Raw genomic sequence first — 19,906 nt, 5'->3', positions numbered from 1 at the left:
ACTAATATATTTTTTATATACTATATATACACAATACTAATTTTGTAATGCAAAATAAAGACACTAGCCATTAGATAAATGTTTTTAATTCAACGGACATTAAAAAAAAGTGCCAGGTTTAACAGCTTAAGTAGGTTTTTGGTTGCCATAGTCACTCTTTCTGGTCCTCAGTGATGGACACCACAGTTTTGCCACGAGCATGACCCTGCTCTACTTTCTGAAAGGCTTGAGGCACCTTAGCAAATGAGAACACTTCCTCCACCACGGGACGGACCTACAATGACACAACAGATCACAAAAGTTAAAAGTAACTTTAAATAACACCTACAGGTTCACTGAAAATTCATATAAAAGCCTGAAAATCAACTTTTAAAGTGCGCTTGTACTGCATTAGTTGATGCTAGAGTCATAGTGGGTGTAGTAGTTTTGTTGTGGGTGGGATGTGGTGTAGAGATTAGTATTCTGAGCAAGTAAACAGAAAGCTGCTGGTTGGACCCACACAAGATTTAAGTTATTGTCTTCACCATCATGCCCTTGAGCACGACTTGCTACCGGAACTGTCTGTCTCTGTAAAGAGTTTATGGCACCTTGGAAAAAATATAAGATCTGCTGAACTCATTATCAAAAGTCAACTGATTCATTATAATTACAATAAGAATAACCACTAAAAAGAACAAATAAATAAATTAAACTTCTAACACAGGTCACTTACAAATCAGACCAAAAGTCGGGCCAAGTATTGTTTTGTATTATTTATATATATGAAGAGTTCAGATGCAAAAGCCTCTAAGTACCATCTGAAATTTTCTTCTAGAATGGTCATTTTTATCAAGCTTGTATATTTAAGTTCAGTAATTTCACTTAAATGGCAATGAAAATGACCTATTAATTGTCATTTAGGTGAAATTACTGAACTTAAATATACGAGCTTGATAAAAATGACCATTCTAGAAGAAAATTTCAGATGGTACTTAGAGGCTTTTGCATCTGAACTCTTCATATATATATATATATATATATCATCGTATTCTCATGAACTTTAAAAGAGAACATCTTATCTAAACTAACCCTCACTGACCACAATCTTTGTTAGTTGAGATGAAAATATAAACATGCCTGGTTACCAAACAAACAGAACATGCAGGCACAACACCACAATGCTTTAAAGGAAATAAGATGAGATACATTTCCTGTCTGTTGCTCTCTGTATCACTATGTATGTTTACTTAGATGTGACAAGTTTCTAACTTAAAAAAAAATGTTTTTATGCTTTCCAATATAGAAAAAGCTCCCTTAAATGCTGATTAACATTAAAGTTTAAAGGATATATTCAAATAATGGTAACTTTAATAATGTTCTTTTTGGTTTCTTTCTCTTCTTTAATGTCTGATATTAAATTCATAAATCCCAGAGCTCCATAACTTCTCTTTCAATAACGCGTCTGTCTTGTGTTTATGTCTGTTACAGTGTTTGCTATATCTGACATCTATCGTGATGATGTGGCCCTTCATGCTGTTGTTCCCGCCATGGAACAGTCAAGTTGTCATAACATAATGCATAATGACTGTTCTGTCCCGTTTCTGTTTTCAAGCAAACTGCAAAAGACTTGGAGTCATAGGTAAATGTGCAACTGTGATTACAGATGTATTGCTGGTAAAGTTAAGATGTCATTCTATTTTGACATGGAGTCATTTTTCTTCCTGCTAAAAGTTCAAATCTGCAGGGGAAGTAGATGCTATTTATTTTATTTCTATGTTTAGTTAAGTTACAGTTGCTGCTAATCACCGTCAGTGCAAACAAAGTGCCACAACTGAGAATAACGTATACAAGCCGACGTTAAGAGAACTGACTGAAGATATGGGAAGGAGAAAGCTTAGGTGGCTGACTTGTTGCCTCGCTGCCCTATTAGGCAATGACTTTTCAGGCAGTGTGAAGATACCTCACAAAACTGATTTCAGATTGAGGAAGCGTAAGGGCTTACTGAACTACAGCAAAACAGAGAGCTTTGGAGATAGCTAAGCAAATATTTAATTACTGCAATACTAATTTCTCACTAGAAATGACATCAAAAGTGGAAAGTGTTGGTCAAAAACAACTGACCACTGCAACTGTCAGATGCCATCTTTATTTTTTTTTAGCTCAACTGTCACGGAATAGAAAGCACAGGATTGTGGGATATCAAAGGATACATCTATGCTGCCTTCAAAAATCAATCAGATGACGGTATTTCCGTCAGTAGACAGGATGTGATATGATCATTGGATTCAAACATGGCTTGTTGCCCTCCTACCTGCCTGCGGAGGCAGCATTTTTCCATCTCACACACATCAAATACACTCAGTCTGATGTACCTTTCCAGAATCAACCATTTCGCTGATGTCATCCAGCGTTGAGCCACTTGGAGCAAAGAAACCCCAGCGATAGTGCACTCCTTTCCTGAGGTGCTGAGAAAGAGAGAAAGAATTAGTACTGAGCAATCTTCTACCTCCACATTTATAGCTTGACTAACGAATGAAATGATGTCAGGTAATCAGGTTTAGGTTCCTGACACTTCTACACTCCTTCATTCTGGATCAGTATATTTTCATTCATTAAATCACTTCTTTCCCTACGCCACAGGACAAGGTGGTGTAAAGCAATAATGGGTCATTGCAGTGAAATGAAAGTGTATTTGATAATGAAATGCTAATAATAATTTCTAGATCAATATTCGATCAAGTAGATTTGTGACTTTGTAGAGATGTTCTTGCTTCCACTGAATTTTTTTCTGTGGGTTAAATGCCAGAAAAGCAGAACAGGGGTGTCGATTTCCTGCTGAAATTCAGTGGTGTGGATTTCCTGAAACATGAACCTCTGCAAGAACAGTGTTCAGACTAACCACACAAAAAAAACTTTACAAAAAATCTACATACTGCAGTATACAAAATGTTTTGAAAGAACACTTTTATTCACCAAGGATGCATTCAATTGTTTAAAAAAAAAAACACTAAAAGATATATATTATGTTACAAAAGCTTTATATTTCAAATGAATACTGTTCTTTTGTACTTTCTATTCATCAAAATTTTTAAAGACAGCATAACTGTTTTCAACATTGATACTAAGAAATGTTTCTTAAGCACTAAATCAGCATATTAGAATGATTTCTGAAGGATCATGTGACTCTGAAGACTGGAGTAATGATGCTGAAAATTCAGCCTTGCCATCACAGGAATAAATTACATTTTAAAATATATTAAAATAGAGAACAGTTATTTTAATTTGTAATAATATTTCACAATATTACTGTTTTACTGTATTTATGAACACATTAATGCAGCCTTGATGAACATAAGAGATGTCTTTCAAAAATATTAAACAATCTTATCAACCTCAAACGTTTGAACTGTAGTGTGTGTATACTGTATAAAAGAAATATAAGAAAGTCTGGTTTGTAGGGTGAGGGAACTTGGTTTCTTTTTCCTGAAGTCTCTCGATGTTTTTGAGGAACTTAAGTGATTCATACAAGCTGCTAATTCACCCACACATACATCCATTTGAAAGGTCATGGTTATAAACTGATAAACCATTAAAAATGAGCCTCTGTGCCAGAAGAAACTAGATTTCTAGATGTTTTTCACCAGCACATGGACAGGAAGTCTCTACCTTCAGCACTTTGCATCCTATGGTGACTCCAGACTGCATCATCCCGTCTGCTAGGCCCAGTTGGTCTGTGTTATGCAGGAACGGTGTTAATAGAGTAACATATTTAGCACCATTCCAGGGTTTCAGAAGATCTAGTGCCCATTTCTCAGTTTCACCACCAATATTGTCTAAAATCAAATCAAACCTGAAAGAGAGAAAGAGACAAAAGATATAAACTCAACTTCCATCACAAGTTCCATTTAAAAAAAAAGTCACTGACTGGTTGCCCAAAAACGAACTTTTCTAAAGTCTGTAGTTGCTTTTCAACCGGTCCAGCAGTGTAGTCCACGACATCATCAGCACCCAGATCTCTCACCAGCCGCTCTGCATTCTGGGAACATGTTACAGTCACATGGGCGCCCCAGGCCTTTATCATCTGTAGAGAAGTAAAATCCAACATCTTAATCAAAATGTCAATTATACAGTGGTGTTACACACAAATGATTATGTGTTTTATTACTTATTAACTAATTTGAAATTGTTTCCAAAAAATTTTTTAAATTATGCAAAATGCTAAAAAAAATCTTACATGCAAAGAATTATCATCATCACCTGTATAGCAAAGGTCCCCACTCCTCCTGATCCTCCCAGGATCAGAACGCTGTATGAGGAAAGGATAGTTCCATTACAGTCAGTCTTAAACAACTGTACATCTATTATGATTCATCTAAGCCTCTAACATAGGTATGAATTATTTGAAATCACCGTTGGTGTGTTCAAGTGTTGCTGAGATCACAGGGTCGAAAGCAAAGAAGAACTTTCAGCATATAAAGTACAGTTGTCTTTAAATAAGAATGATCTTCTAAATAATGTAGCAAATTTGTAAATACATGCTTCAATGTGGTAATTAATGTCATTATGTAATTTGTTTTGAGATGCCTAATCTAATTTTTGTACATGCTAATTCAGTTAATACTATGAGGGCATTATTAACAGAAAAAAATAAGACCAACTGGAGGCTGGAAATTAAACTAGATACAGAACAAGACAAAGCAAAAAGCAGAAAGGAACAACAAGTATTTTTAGTTTAAAGGAGTCATGATATATATACATATATAATTTTTCACCATAAATCATCTTTTCACAACAAGGAAATATCAAAAATATGATTCTATGTGAGATAAGCCTATTAACTGGACGAAACAAAGACCTACTCCCACTCGCCTCAACAGGAGCAACGGACAATATTGTACAATCACTGAAAGATGAACCTGAACAAACAAGTACTTGCCGTTTCTTAGCACAGTTGTCTTTGTTCAGGCCACCGGTGTTGACGATGGCAGACCAGGCCGTTGCAGCCACATACGGGATGGATGCTGCTTCAACATGCCTGAGGGATTTGGGTTTATGGGACACCTAAATAGCAGAGATGCACAATGAACTTCTCTACGGAGGAGTAATGTAATTATCTAAAGGACAACAATTGTCATGTGACGTGTCAAAACTGCTGGACTGTTCTCTACATGTGAATGAATGCTTTTATCCGTTTATACAACAAAACATGAAATTAAATTTTACCTCATTGGCACTAAGCACTACAAACTCTGCCAGGCCGCCCTGCTTCCATGGAGGGACAGCGGCCCACACCTAACAGAGAAAAACAGACTTTAGGGTAATTATTGGACATTGTGTGTATATATGTATATACAGTTATGATATTATATAGAATAATAACTGAATAGAGCACCTCATCTCCTGGTTTAAAGTACTTTACATCCAGGCCACATTCCATGATCTCTCCAGATACATCCCGCCCCAGGATTAGAGGAAACTCACTGCCTGCCTGGTTTATGTTCAGTGGATCACGTTTCATGGCCATAGTAGCTGCTCCATAACCACCTTTGGGAAACATAAAAGACTTTATTAAGTACACTATAAACTCTTACCAGAAAATATTTTTAATTTATTTATTGAACATTTTAAAATGAAATACATGTTTATTGTTTAATTTATGGCGTTAAAGACCCAGTCAGGCTGGTCCCAACAGGCCTTGTGAGTCATCCTTTCACAATAACGTGGTATGTTTTTGACTTTGCATATTCACTAGGCAGTTGCATAAGAGCCACTGATATAGATTGATTGTAGATACTTAATGTCTGAAAAATAAATGATTCAATAACTATACCTTTTAAAAAACCTTGCACGTGCCCTTGAAACACTTCATCTTATTGTTCTGAAAATCAAAATCTGTGCAACTAAATTTTAACCATTTCTGAAGTATCTACAAATAGTGCCTGACCATGCAAAGTCTGCAAACCTCTTCAAAAAGCTTGTTGCTCTGCAGATGCTAGAGTTTTTGATGGTTGCTAGGGCATTGCTAAGGTCTTTTGACTAAAATGCTAAAGTTGGAAAATTATTGAGGTTTAATAATAATTCATATGAATATATTTAGCTTTTTTGGAAAACAAACTGCTACAGGACGATACATGTCCTGATCACTGTGTTGAGATTTACTTTGAAATACTTTAACCAGTTATTGTTAACTAAAACTAAATATTTTAGAAAACGCTGTGTTATTTAAAATTAAGCTAAAATAAAATATAAAGACTAGATAAAAAAAAACGTAAAAAATTTTTTTAGAAATGTTGCCTTGACAACTTACTAGCTAAAATAAAAAAAAATGTAAGTACGTTGAAGTACTAACATTACTAAAACTATGTACATGTATACATGTATGTATATATAAAATCATTTAAAATCACCATGTTACAGTCAGTTAGAAATAGTATTTTATATGTGTTTTTTGATATTTTAAATGATTTTATTTAGCAAGCACCACTAATGACAGCTCATAATGACTAAGCAATTCACAATTATGATATTGCATGCTACAGTTCAAAGTCAAACATTTTCTTCATGAAATATGGTGGTCATTTGTCCCTCACTTACTTATGTCATATCTGAAAGTGACAAACTTTTCTGAACCATGTAAGATGCCTACAATCATTCATTCTACACAATATAAATGACACATGATATAAACAGAATGATATCATTAAGTGATGTGATGTGATGGTCACATACCCCTCATACTGATGTCGATGGGGTTTATACCCGCAGCGTGCACCTTCACGATCACTTCATTGGGATAGTGGATGATCGGAAGCGCCGCATTCTTAGTGAACCGCAACACCTCGTTTTTCCCGTATTTGTCGATGACCCATGCGGGCATCACAGTCCTGCGGGAGGCTGAGAAACTGAAGCTCCTATACTGACCCCTAAGCGAGCACACCAACCACCGTCTACACAAGAGCATGATTGATCAATCATAAAAAATATTCCAGGGCTCTCCTCCCGAGGCTATTTCTTACAGTCTCATAAGCCCTTCATCGATTAGGAATAAAACCTATTACTGCTTGATTGCACACTCACAAGTGCAGCGAAAGCGCGTCTCTTGTCCTGCAAAGTCAAAACAATCCGGTGAACTTTCACTCGACGCACTGAACCAATCACAAGCCACATTGCTTTTCGATTGACCAATCAGAGAGCAGAGGTGATGGAACGTCAGCGGGGTCAACAGAAAGTGTCATGTCAGCCTCCAGTGCGGCGTTTCGTCCGGCAACAGCGATGCTCGGCCTGTCCATTAGAGAGGTCTGTGCTTATTTTAACCTTAAATTAATTTATATCGCTTAATTGTAGCCAAGAATTGAACTTTATAAGGATTCACCGCGCTGTTTTTCTTGGCGCTGTGTTACTTAATGTTTCAACTCAAAACCCTTCTAAATTCAGCCTATAAAACAGTCTGACATAGCTGGTAACTGTTAGACCTTCTAGGACCAGCAAAGCAGTAACTATAGGCTGTTTTACAGCAGGGTGTAATGAGCTTTTAGCTTAATATTCAGATACATGGATACATGCATTTATATAATTACCTAATAAAATAAAAAGCCACATTGTCTGCCTACTACAGGTGTCCCAGGCACTGAGGGATGGAAGGGTGTCTGCCACCGAGCTCTGCAAAAAGTGCATCAACCAAATACAAAGGACACGTTATCTGAATGCTTATATCACCATTACAGAGGAGACGGCCATGGAACAAGCACAGAGAGCAGACATTAGGCTCAGCACAGGTATGTATGTGTCACATAAAATGTATATTTAATTCATGGCTGAATAATAATTTCCATGTGCTCTATGTTTTTTCTTGTAAGGCAAACCTCTTGGTCCTCTGGACGGCATTCCCTTCTCTGTAAAAGACAACTTCTGCACGGATAACATCGAGACCACCTGTGCTTCAAGCATGCTTAAAGGTCAGCTAAAATACAATAACAAGATTGAAGCATAGACACCTTTACGGTGTCACTGGTGATTTGTGAGCGGTTTACATTTAGTCTGTTTGGATTTGTAGGTTACGTTCCTCCATTCAATGCTACAGTTGTGCAGAAGCTGCTGGATCAAGGAGCAGTTCTTGTTGGAAAAACTAATTTAGATGAGTTCGCAATGGGGTAAGATCTCTCCAAGTGTGCACCTACACTGCTTTTCAAAAGTTTGGGGTCAGTAAGATATATTAATGTTTTGTTTTTTCAGCAATGATACTGTACATAGTTGAAGAGATTGAACAGATTGTGTCTGCTCTGCAAGTCTGAGCATTTCCTCTGTCTCTCTCTCTCTTAAGATCTGGCAGTACGGATGGGGTGTTCGGTCCAGTTCGTAACCCATGGAGCTATGCAACCCAATACCGTGAGCAGAGCAAAGAAGATCCAGATTCTGATTGGACAATCACAGGAGGAAGTTCAGGAGGTAGTGCAGCGGCAGTGGCTTCTCTCAGCAGCTTCCTGTGAGTGTAAAACTCTCCATATAATTCTGCATACTACAGCATTCACCAGTCAAAAATACACCTGGACTTTCGTTTCAATACGAGCATGTTCATAAAGCCCAGTTCACATATTTGAGCAAGTGCTCCCAGATGAAAGCAGAGGAATAGTTCTCTGTATATCTGAAACAATATATTATATTATCTAATATATTAGCATTCATTCCAGAACAGATGTAGACATAACTCATTTCCTCTTTTGATCTTTCTGACACTTTATAAGTGACTAATTGATCAAAATGTTTTTATTTAGCAGTTTAATACTCTGCATTTAATTAATAGATGTTCACGTGCACGGGGTGACCAAAAACACATTATTACATAAGGCTTCATTTACAATGTGTATGGGCATAAAACTCTTTGCCACACCTGCCAATGGCCGGTAACTTCAGAAGATGTATCAGCCATAAATATGTTTTACCGACCATTAAACTCTTTTTTGCAAAAACAGGCAGTAATGACACCAAAACTTTAGATACTAGTGAAAATTAGTATTAGTAAAATTAGTACTCTATTCCAATTTCAATACCACAACTAAAACTACTAGCTACAATAAATGTAAATTAAAAACATTAAAGACAAGTAAACAGTCAGTAGTAAAATAAAAACAAATAAACAAATTACAAGCAAAAGCTCAAAATAAATAAAATGTAACAAAGATACTGTGAAACTGTGTTTTTCAGGTAGTGCTGACAGTAGTTTTCAGGTACAGAAATTTGATAAAGTAAGCAAATGTAAAATAACACTGCATAGTCTTCACTGTATAAATTAAACTTAAACATCCTTATTAAAGTTACAAAATTAATTTAGTCAAGACCAGTGAGTGATTTTTTTCACATTTGTTCATGTTCATGCATTGTTAGAATTCATAAATAAATCAATTCTCTTAGAGCCTTGGGATCTGATACAGGAGGTTCTACACGAAACCCTGGTTCTCTCTGTGGGGTCGTGGCTCTGAAACCCTCTTACGGCCTACTCTCTCGTCACGGCCTCATCCCTCTGGTCAACTCAATGGACGTGCCGGGAATCATGACCAGGAATGTCCATGATGCTGCCACTGTCTTGAGTAGGAGATCTTTCATCATTAACATATGAGAGAGTCACTGATTTCAATTTGTACTTTACGTTTTTGGGTGGTTTTGTTTTTCAGGGATTCTGCAGGGCCGAGATGAGAGAGACTCAACAACTGTCCAGGCACCCAACACCCCACCTAGCCTTCCTGAACACTTTGACATTAGAGACATATGTGTTGGCATACCAAAGGTAAAGCTGCCTTCAGACCATCCACTGGGTGACAGCAGCTCAGTGTGGTTAACATCAGAAGGGTCTAGCCTGGTAACTCAAATATTCAAACAAGCATTGTTTGTAAAGTTGGACAAATTATCTTACCATATACATATATAAGAAATATAAATATATATTTATTATGTAACTGAAATGTAAAAAAAAAAAACTTAATTTGCATAGTAAATTTGTCAATTCAAATGTTAAGTATTTATCACAATAGTAATTACTTCCTTTAAATTAAATTTGTGTCCAGGAAGGATTACTGTAATACAGTAATGAAATGGACTTTACTGCATTATGTTTGTTTCTCACGACTGTAATGAGAATATGGGGCAAAATATGCTTAACTGTCATAATACTATCACAATGCAAAAATGGTCTTCATTTTCCTTTTTTTTCAGATTTTTGGGGTGAAATAAATTTGATTGTAAGATTCAGCAATGTTTGTATGATATTGTAATAGAGTTTCTATGATGTTAGGAATATCATGCTCCGGGCCTGTCTAAGGACACTCTTGCCCAGTGGAGTCGAGTCGCAGCCATGTTTGAGCAGGCAGGGGCGCGGGTACAAGAAGTATCTCTTCCACACACGCAGCACTCCATCGTCTGTTACCACGTCCTATGTTGCTGTGAGGTTGCATCAAACATGGCACGTTTCGATGGGCTTGAATACGGTATTTAAAGCCTAAACATTTCCAAAACCATCATATAACAATTAGACCTACATGGTGGGTTTAAAATGTAGGTGTAATTTTAAAGCTACAAATACAAAATAAAAATGTTACATTTGAGTTTTGCAAAGTTTTTTTTTTTAAATTGTCCCTTTTTCTCCTCAGGCCATCGCAGTGCAGTTGACAGCTCCACAGATGCCATGTACGCCACCACACGACATGAAGGCTTCAACAATGTGGTCCGCAGAAGAATCCTCTCAGGGAACTACTTCCTACTGAAATCGTGAGGGCCACAAAAACAGAACCACGATTGTCTCAGATCCGTTTAACACTTATACTTTATTCATCGTTTGTATAGCCCCTCTCATGCACACTCTATTTAAAGATGCACAAATTTGCTCACTTGCTTAGTTTCTACTAATGCATCGGTACTACATTATCATTGACATTATAGTTAGACAGATGTTTAAAAGTTTGGGGTCAGTACGATTTGTTTTTGTTTTTTAAAGAAATTAATAATTTTATTCAGCAAAGATGCATTAAACTGATAAAAAAGTACAATTTCAAATAATTCTATTTTGCAATGTTTCCGGAAATTAAACTGTATCACAGTTTCCACAAAAATATTAAACAGCACAACTGTTTTCAACATTGATAAGAATGTTATTGATAAGAGGAAACGTTTCTTAAGCACCAAATCAGCATATTAGAATTATTTCCATAGGATCATGTGACTGGAATAATGGCTGCTTAAAATTCAGCTTTGCCATTGCAGGGATAAATTACATTTTAAAATATATTAAAACAGAGAACAGTTATTTTTAATTGAACAAATGTTTCACACTCTTACTGTTTTTTATGGAGCCCCTAAAGGGACATGGTGGTGGAAAAAATATGAGATGAGAGGAAAAATTATGGCAATGCTCTCGCAAAATGTTTGCGTTCCCCCAATACACTTTGTGTTCGCTTGCAAAACATTTGAATTCTTTGTGAGCAAATGCAAAGTTTCTCAGGGGAACGCAAAAACATTGAAATATATTTTTTTCCTCCCATCTCATATTTTTTCCATCACCAAGTCCCTTTAGAGGCTCTGTAGTTTTTACTGTATTTTTGATCAAATAAATGCAGTCTTGGTGAGCACAAGAGACTTCTTTAAAAATCTTACCGATGCCAAACTATTGAACAGTAGTGTACATTAGTTCCCAATTTGAGTCTTAGCTACCTGCAGAAGTGATTATTATTACTACATGGCCTGCACTTTTTTTTGTTAGGAAACTGTATGCCAAAAAAGAAATGTTAATCACTTATACAGAATTTTTCAATATGCAGAACATTGAAGGTTGGCATTGTATACTAGTACAAAAAAAAAGTAGCTCTTCCAAAATTTACCATGGTAAAAACATTTTTTATCAATCCAACCCTTGGTTTTGCTCTCACTGAGTGGTTACAGATATCAGCGTTTCAAATCTTCACAACCCTGTCTTCGCAGGAATTATGAGCGTTACTTTGTGAAGGCTCAGCAAATCCGTCGTCTTATCACTGAAGATTTTAAAACCGTGTTCCGCTCTGGCATTGACGTTCTCCTCACACCCACAACGCTGAGCGATTCAGCCCGCTACTCTGACTTCATACAGGAAGACAACCGAACACGCAGTGCTCAGGAGGATGTCTTCACCCAGCCTGTCAACATTGCAGGTATGCACAGGAAGTGGATATGAGAGAGAAATTGCTCCTCTCACTGGAGTGAGATTCCATAGAGGTGCTGCATGTCCATATCTGGCTTTAGATGTGCAGATGTGGTTTGTTTATCACCTGTTTTGAGGTCAATCAGGGAGTTTTGCATGATCACAACAATCGTCAAGGACGTGTGAACTCCAGCTAAATGACCTATGTGTACAGCAGGGTTGTGTCCTGAAGCAGTATAAACAAACTCACAGCTGAGTTTAATGGGTCAATGAACCAACAAATCCAAAGTTCATCCATCTTCTTGTGATCTTTTTCTAAGCCAAAATAAGTCCTATACAATATGTATCCTTCCTTGTTAATATGTATTTCCTCCACAGGTGTGCCTGCTGTGACAGTCCCAACAGCCCTTTCACCCCGAGGTCTTCCCATTGGCCTGCAGCTGATTGGTCAGACACTACAGGACTGGAAGTTGTTGACAGTAGCCCACTGGATGGAGCAACAACTCAACTTCCCATTGGTCCGTTTTCATGAAGACTCAAATAAGAGAGAGCTGGACCAATCAGTCAGAGAAAGGACACATACAGTAGGATTATAACCAAAACACAAAGACTGAACTGGTAGAGTTAGGAGAAAATGAAACCTTTGACGGTGTAATTTAGTATTTGTTGTAGAATGTACAGCAAAAGCTGTAACAGCACACTGGATCTATATGGAATCTCTATTTTGGACTTTGGGCTGCATCATTCATTCTCCTTTGCTTCTCGAAATTCAAGTGACATTTATTCTGCAGGATTGGCATAAGTGGAGCCACTGAATTAAATTCACTACTGCTGATAAAAGATAAAAATGCAAATATCTCTATTTTTTATTTTGTAACAATATTTTATTTGTCAAACATTATGGAGACAATAAAGTGTAAACCGTATTTGGGAAAAATATTCCAATTTTAATAAATCAATTATATGTGATAATTTAATTGAATTAAATAACATATAAACTCACATACACATAACACATAGTTTTTTGCCACACTGTATTTTTAAATCTATATGAGATTAAAAACAGCTGTTTTAAGCAAGTTCTTTTTTTCTTTCTTAATGAGGAATATCAATATTAATTTTTTTAAATTAAATATAGCATTGTGTTCTAAACTTACTGTGATCTTAAAAATGACCTACTGCAATCCTTATATTGCAGCTTTTGCTGCAGCTGTGGTTACTTTTCAGATATTGTGAAAGCATAAAAATAAATCAGTTAGGAAAAACTTGAGTGAAGGTAAAATAATTCTCATTTATACAATCAGACAATATGGGCAAGCTTGTATTCAAAGAGAATGGTTGCAGGTCTCCAACAGAACCACATTGAATTCAGTTTGTACCACAACCAAAGCAGAAGTTTGCAAGCAAAACCGCAGGTGTAGAGCTGTTTAACCAGTCCATGAAAGTGCACACATCCTGTTTCTAACGTATGACAATACTTAGGTACTTAGGCCGGAAATGAGCTACAGTTATGTCTTGAGTTTGAAGTCGTTATTTATAATTTCTTTTCATGGTTAAGGTTATTAACTGAATAAAGGGAGTTGGCCGTGAATTATTGTCTCTCCAGCACATCACAAATTGTGTTGTGAAACTTTTTTTACTCTTAATTGTTCTTACATTAAGATGGTTAAGTTAACAAAATAGTGTGTTGAATTGTATAATCACAATCATATTCAACACTGTTAAACAACATCTTCACACAAATGAAAGAATGTGAATTATAGATTTATCCTTGGACAAAGCTTAATTTTGTGTATTGTATGAAGAAGCTGGAAGTGTGCTCTTTATTTCATTAAAACTTAATGTGATTATCTCAGCAGCATCACAGGAAGCTGGTGTATCTAATTTAGTCAATGAAGAAGTGCACTTATTTCCATTTAACCATTTCATTGCACAAGAAAAATGTACTGACCATCTGTGACCACACACACAACAGAAGTCACTTGCAAAGAAAGGAGCTTTCTGTTGGTCAGTGCAGTGAATTTAATTGAACAAATTGAACCAATTGCCTTCACATGAAATTCTAGATGACATGGATTTCAATTGAAATGACTGGATTTTGCCCCTTCAAAATTCAACGAACAACGGTAAATGTGATGTCACCGCACATTAATTAGTCAGGGTAAACCCTATTAAATTTTACATGGATGAACACAAGGACTTTCAGTCTTTTATAAAGGTCCTAGATCACGTAATTTTCACAACTCACGTGAAACGTGACCTATTGTGACGTATGTCCGAGTGTAAACGCTTCTCAAACAAGAAACAATGTAGGGCAGGACTTTTTTTCCATTTAGAATTGATTGGATTGTTGTGGTTTGCCGTTGTCATGATGTCATGTGAGTGACAGGTTGTCCCGCCCTTGTGCCAAAAAACGTGTTATCAAAGAAGAGAAGAGGGGAATTTATTTTGATTAAAGGTTAGCAAAACATTATGTGCACAGTTAAATCATTTAGAATACATACTGCAATATTCCATTAAAAAAAGAATTTTCAATTTTGATTTAATGGTGACTTTAAGGAACTCTCTTTGACAGCGTTACCATGTCTCGCTGCTTTTTTGCACTTCTTTTCTCAAACAGTCTCAAATTAGATCCTAAGTTTCAATAGGCTGAAACAAAAATAACTTCCATCAATGACATCAGTGTTGTAATATCTAGTCATCACTTCAGTGCATGTGTCATGCCTAACAATATGTCCAAATAATATGTCAATTATGGAAATATGAAAACAGCGTACCTGGTCAGAACACCATGGTGACCCTAGGGAGGTTTAACAGAACCGATAAGCTCTGCTTCCTCTCCAGTCACATGTTTCGTTGCTTGGTCAAATTTTGCAGGCAAAATCCATACATGTGGGCTTCATACATTGCTACGCTATAGATAATGGACCATTTTTTGCTAAGAAAATTTCACTAAATGTTTGTATTTAATTTTATCTGTAAAAGACTGTAAAAATGCTATACTGATGCTAAAAATGTAAAGATTACAGTAAAAACCTGTTAATTGGTTAACAGTAAGTTCCCTTACAATTTACGGGGGAAAACAAATAGATCTAACCTTACATCTGTACCATTTTTGGAAGTAAAAACTTATGATTTACATTGAAAAGCTATAAAGTGACATTCCTAGAATTCCCTGTGTGACAATTCACATTTGATGGCTTTTCATTTAAATAATTATTTCTTCTTAGTTTCTGTTATCAGTTTTGTACATTAGGGTTTTTTGTTTAGTATGTCTATTTTGTTTAGTATCAGGGTTCTCAAGTTTTATCAAAAGCTTGGAGTGAGATCACATGCGGTTAGGGGAGGAGCCCTAATGGAGCCCCGCCCCCGCCAGTCCCCGCCCCCCAATTTTACCCATTGTTCATAATTAACCAGCACAAATTGAAATTATAACAATTGGTAAATCTGATAAATGACCGAGCAATTCATCACATCAAATATACTCTTTAATGTTAGGCTATATTTCAAAATTACAAATATACAAAAATATAACAAATTGCTCCAAACAGTTTGGAAAAACAAATAGATTAAAACATATTATATAAACAAACTTTTATGTTAGATGCGATTAATCAATTTGACAGCACTAGTTTAAACATACTTTTTTTTTTTTTTTATGTTTGTTGTAGTATATATTTTATTATATATATATATATTTTTTTTTTATATAAATTTTTGAGTCATGAATAATATTATCATTTTCTTGAACTTATAAAAACTCTGGTACAATGCTAATTATTATCTCAAATGGTCAAATAAATTTTTGCTTTTTCCCTGACATCTTTGAAAAATACAAATGCAATGGCAATGATTAATGTATGTTTTGACAGGATATAAAATATTACCCAGAGCACTCTGCTTTAATACATGTAGCCTTAATGTAACTAGAAAGACTATTAATACAGTATAATATATAATTTAAAATAAAATTAAGAAATACATCTTCATTCCTTCCCATACCCACTAACATTTCCCTTAGTTTCAGATAACGTAAGCTAGCCGAACTGAGCCAAAGCTTCTGGCCTGGTTGCAAAGTAGTTGTAGAGTTTTTGACTGCAACAATAATAATGTATACGATGGGCTATATATTAGGCTACATGTTCTTCTAGCCTAAAAATGTTAGACGAGCTTTCTTCCAACTTACCTTCTCCATCACGACGTGTGTTCGCGCGATGTTGTTGGTTACCTAGTAACGAACGTACGGTGGCCGAGAATGTTCCGTCAACTTCCGTGTGTTCGCGCATCTAACGCAATCTGCCCGAGATACGTGCTGGCGGCAGGAAACTTCACTTTGTGTGCCTGCGCCTACAACGTTATATATAAAGCTTGCAGGACAACTTGGTTGGCATTGCCTTTTCAGCGTGAGAAATACACGGTGTGGCGTGTGAGCGTGTGAACTGGTTGAATTGCGTGTGTCTCACGGCCAATGCGTGAGATTTGAGAACCCTGTTAGTATGTTAGTATTTACCTCAGCTTGTGGATAAGCTGCTTGTGATAAACTTCAGTTCATCATGTGGCTTTCTCTTTACCGCTTGTGTTAATATAGTGTTTGTCAGACTTCAGTAGCAGCTTGGCCAATTCAGAAGAAAAAGGCTGTTGGATTAACCCATTTAACACAATTTATAAAAAAATTGTTTACAGTTTTAAATTGTCAATGTTCTCATTGTTCATCAGTTGGAAAGATGTTATGAAAGTGATTCCAATGATATCGCTCCTCTGTGTCGTTAACTTTACAGCTCTCATAGAACCAGAGTGATTATTAGTGAAGTTCACAACATAATTTCGGGAGGAGTGAACCCATCTAATCTTTGAATTAACTGCTGGAGCACATAAGCAGTCGCTCACCTTGCTCTGGCATCAGCTGTTTTGGCATCCCTCCACCTCCCCAACCCTACCAACATAATTTAGGCATCTTGCTACCATACTCATCATCTAAGCATTGGTAGTCCCACTGGCGGGTATATCTAAGCTCGAGTTGAAGCTGCTTCCTCGAGCCCCTCCACTGCGGACAGCAAGCCAAATATGCTTAACCTTATAAACTTAAAGGTTATATGGGTAAAGGAACTCGTGAAAAACTTTATAGTTTTAGTTATTAGTTATCATGCTTATGTGTAAACAGACCTTAACTGAGACGTTCTCTGATTGACTGTCACTAGGGTAATATAAGCCACTGATGTGGGTTTTTGTACAGCCACACACCACCTGAGAGTTTTAAATGATCTAGCAATGGGTGGGTTTCTGTTTCCAATTACACCAACCACAGATCAACCATATAAGTTTTCACCTTTTTTTCAGATATTTTGTTTGGTAGATTATACAAAAAGAGAAAGAGGAAATATCTGCAAGAAAAGAAATAAGATGTACTATCCTATCCTAGGGCAATATGAGGTGACCTATAGGGCCGATGTGGCAGGGGGTCTCGTGAGGTAGTCAAAGGAGCCAGCAGCAGAACTACTGGTGTAATGACACTCTGACTTGAATAAAGGCCCATTATTGATAGCTTCAGTCAACACAAACAGTGCTCCACCTTAATGTTTACACAACAGACTAGAAAGATATCAGAGAGACAGAGGAAGGGTTACAGACGCTCTCATTCATGTCATCTCGATCTGTTGAGGTACAGGATGTTTAGCTGCTTGTCTGTGCTCTCACCTCAGGGACAAAACACCCTTATTGTTCTGATTCCTCAGAAATAGTGTTTCAGTACGTGGTGATCTGACTTCAGTGTTTTTGAACAAAAGTAAAAGATTGTTTTTCCTTGAACACATAACCATATCAATTCTAGAATATAGGCAAGGCAAGTTTATATATATTTCACATTTCATACACTATGGCAATTCAAAGTGCTTTACATAGAGAGGAATACAAATAATCACACTATAGCAATTCATAGAGCTTTGCAAATTAATTTACTGCAAATAGTCACGTCGAAGGCTCGATAGCTGTTGTTTGTTTCAATATCGGCTCTACATGACCAAATCAGGGGTCAAATACACTGCAAATTATCCCACATTCTCTCTTGTTTATGAGCAGCACATATGTATGATGTTAACTGTAAATATTCAACACAGTTTAGTCATTCTGTTCACCATCACTTTGGCCCCTATGGGATCGTTATGAGGAACAATACAGTCTTTAATTGAAATGGCCCAAGGTAATTGAAACCTTAGAATAAATACTCGCTTTTATTGACCAAACATCTTGAGTGCGTCTTGGAAAGTCCATTGAGAGGCTGTTACTGTCACCGTCCCACAGGTGGGACGTTTGCCCATATATATTTAGAACAATAATATCTTAGTAAAAACCTAAAGTAATATTGACAAACTATATATCATTTGAAAGCTTACAATCTCTAGTTTTCATATTTGGTGGCTGTTTTTTAAAATAAATTACAGAGGAACAGTAATTTATCAATTTGCAACAATAATATTTCATATTCATTAGGCGTGTTTAGGCCTTTATTTTGAAATAGAAATAAACATGAAAAATCATGAAAGCTTGGTAGAAGCCTCAGTTTGTTTTCATGCCAAGAGTTCAAAAGATAACACCAATTAAATTTTATGAGAAAAAAAGGTCTGAAAATGTTTTGAATATAAAGAAAAATATTATGGATTCTTGATTTGTGATGCGGCAGCGAGCGATAACGCACATATGTGCTCTTTTTATGTTTATTAGAGGTTGAAATCAAATCAAATCCTTCCAAAACACCCATACTATTTCTGAATAGGATGTATGCTTCATAAATTGAATGAAATTATGGAAATACATGGTTCAGATCACTCAAAACATATATGAAAATTGAGACGCCCTTATATGGTCAGTAAGGAAGCTGGCTGTCCATCTAGTGAAAAAGTCTGGTACTGCGCCCAAATAAAATCTTACTGAAAGCTCATTTTTTGAGATATCAACCTAAAATTTCGAACACAACTTGTTTAGATTTTTGGCTTTAATTTTCTAGCAGTTTTAGAGTAAAATATATTTTGTAATATATTATATAAAATATAAATAATTATATTTTGATATTGTACATTTTCATAAACTCAAACTTATATAACTTTTTTTCTGTTTGACTTTCATTTTTTTCACTTCTACAATAATCTGGCAAATGTCTTCTTAAAAACAAGACCAACCATATGTCTATATTCCAAAGCATTCTTGAATTACAACCATTTAAGTTTGTATAGTGATTTTTTTGTCTATTTGAAAAAAGGGTGGGTGACAGTTAAGGGGTTTGACACTTCTAAAATACATGTGCCAAGTTCCCTGCTTGAGTTCTCACTTACTCTATGCCATTACATCAGTGGCAAAAAGACATCAGCATCTCAAAAGTGACCTTATTCTCTTAAATACAGTAACAGAAACTCTTGTTTAAAATTGCTTAATTTAGCTTAAGTGTACTATAAGAAAAAAATGTCTAAGATAATAGAAGATGGAAGAGTAGTATGCTTAAATCTGGATGGAGAGAAACTAACAGGGTTTTGTAACCTGCCTTTTCAGTGTGAAATAATGCACACTTGCCCCTTCTTTCCTTTAAACACAAGTTGGCCCAAAAAGTGACAGTCTGTTTCAAAGCCAAGATCAAACTGACTATTTTAACAATTGTTAAAATAATTATAAAATATCACTGCAATACTGGAATCTAAATGCATGAATAAAACTCTTTTTATAGCATTTTTAAAAACACACACTAATATGAAATTGGATAAAAGATGACACGCAAACATA

The 19,906-nt window shown here is 36.0% G+C and overlaps 2 protein-coding genes across 2 annotated transcripts; one reads left to right on the top strand and one right to left on the bottom strand.

Moving 5' to 3' along the window:
- Positions 1–70: 70 nt before the first annotated feature.
- Positions 71–7,096, bottom strand: rtn4ip1 (reticulon 4 interacting protein 1). The gene is made up of 9 exons (XM_082143984.1): positions 6,709–7,096; positions 5,372–5,523; positions 5,203–5,271; positions 4,916–5,040; positions 4,237–4,285; positions 3,924–4,060; positions 3,646–3,829; positions 2,352–2,444; positions 71–274 (listed from the first exon to the last, which is right to left on the bottom strand). The coding sequence occupies exons 1-9, from the start codon at positions 6,938–6,940 to the stop codon at positions 152–154; spliced, it is 1,164 nt and encodes a 387-aa protein (XP_082000110.1). The 5' UTR covers positions 6,941–7,096; the 3' UTR covers positions 71–151.
- A 34-nt stretch (positions 7,097–7,130) lies between these two features.
- On the top strand, positions 7,131–13,409 carry qrsl1 (glutaminyl-tRNA amidotransferase subunit QRSL1). The gene is made up of 11 exons (XM_082143982.1): positions 7,131–7,275; positions 7,595–7,754; positions 7,836–7,934; positions 8,033–8,129; positions 8,300–8,461; positions 9,388–9,563; positions 9,648–9,760; positions 10,265–10,457; positions 10,620–10,737; positions 11,944–12,149; positions 12,518–13,409. Exons 1-11 carry the CDS (start codon positions 7,213–7,215, stop codon positions 12,733–12,735), a joined length of 1,605 nt encoding a protein of 534 aa, XP_082000108.1. The 5' UTR covers positions 7,131–7,212; the 3' UTR covers positions 12,736–13,409.
- Positions 13,410–19,906: the final 6,497 nt, after the last annotated feature.

This window comes from Leuciscus leuciscus (assembly GCF_965113295.1).
Source record: "Leuciscus leuciscus genome assembly, chromosome: 17".
Taxonomy (NCBI): domain Eukaryota; kingdom Metazoa; phylum Chordata; class Actinopteri; order Cypriniformes; family Leuciscidae; genus Leuciscus; species Leuciscus leuciscus.
This window is presented reverse-complemented; position numbering and strand designations above follow the sequence as displayed.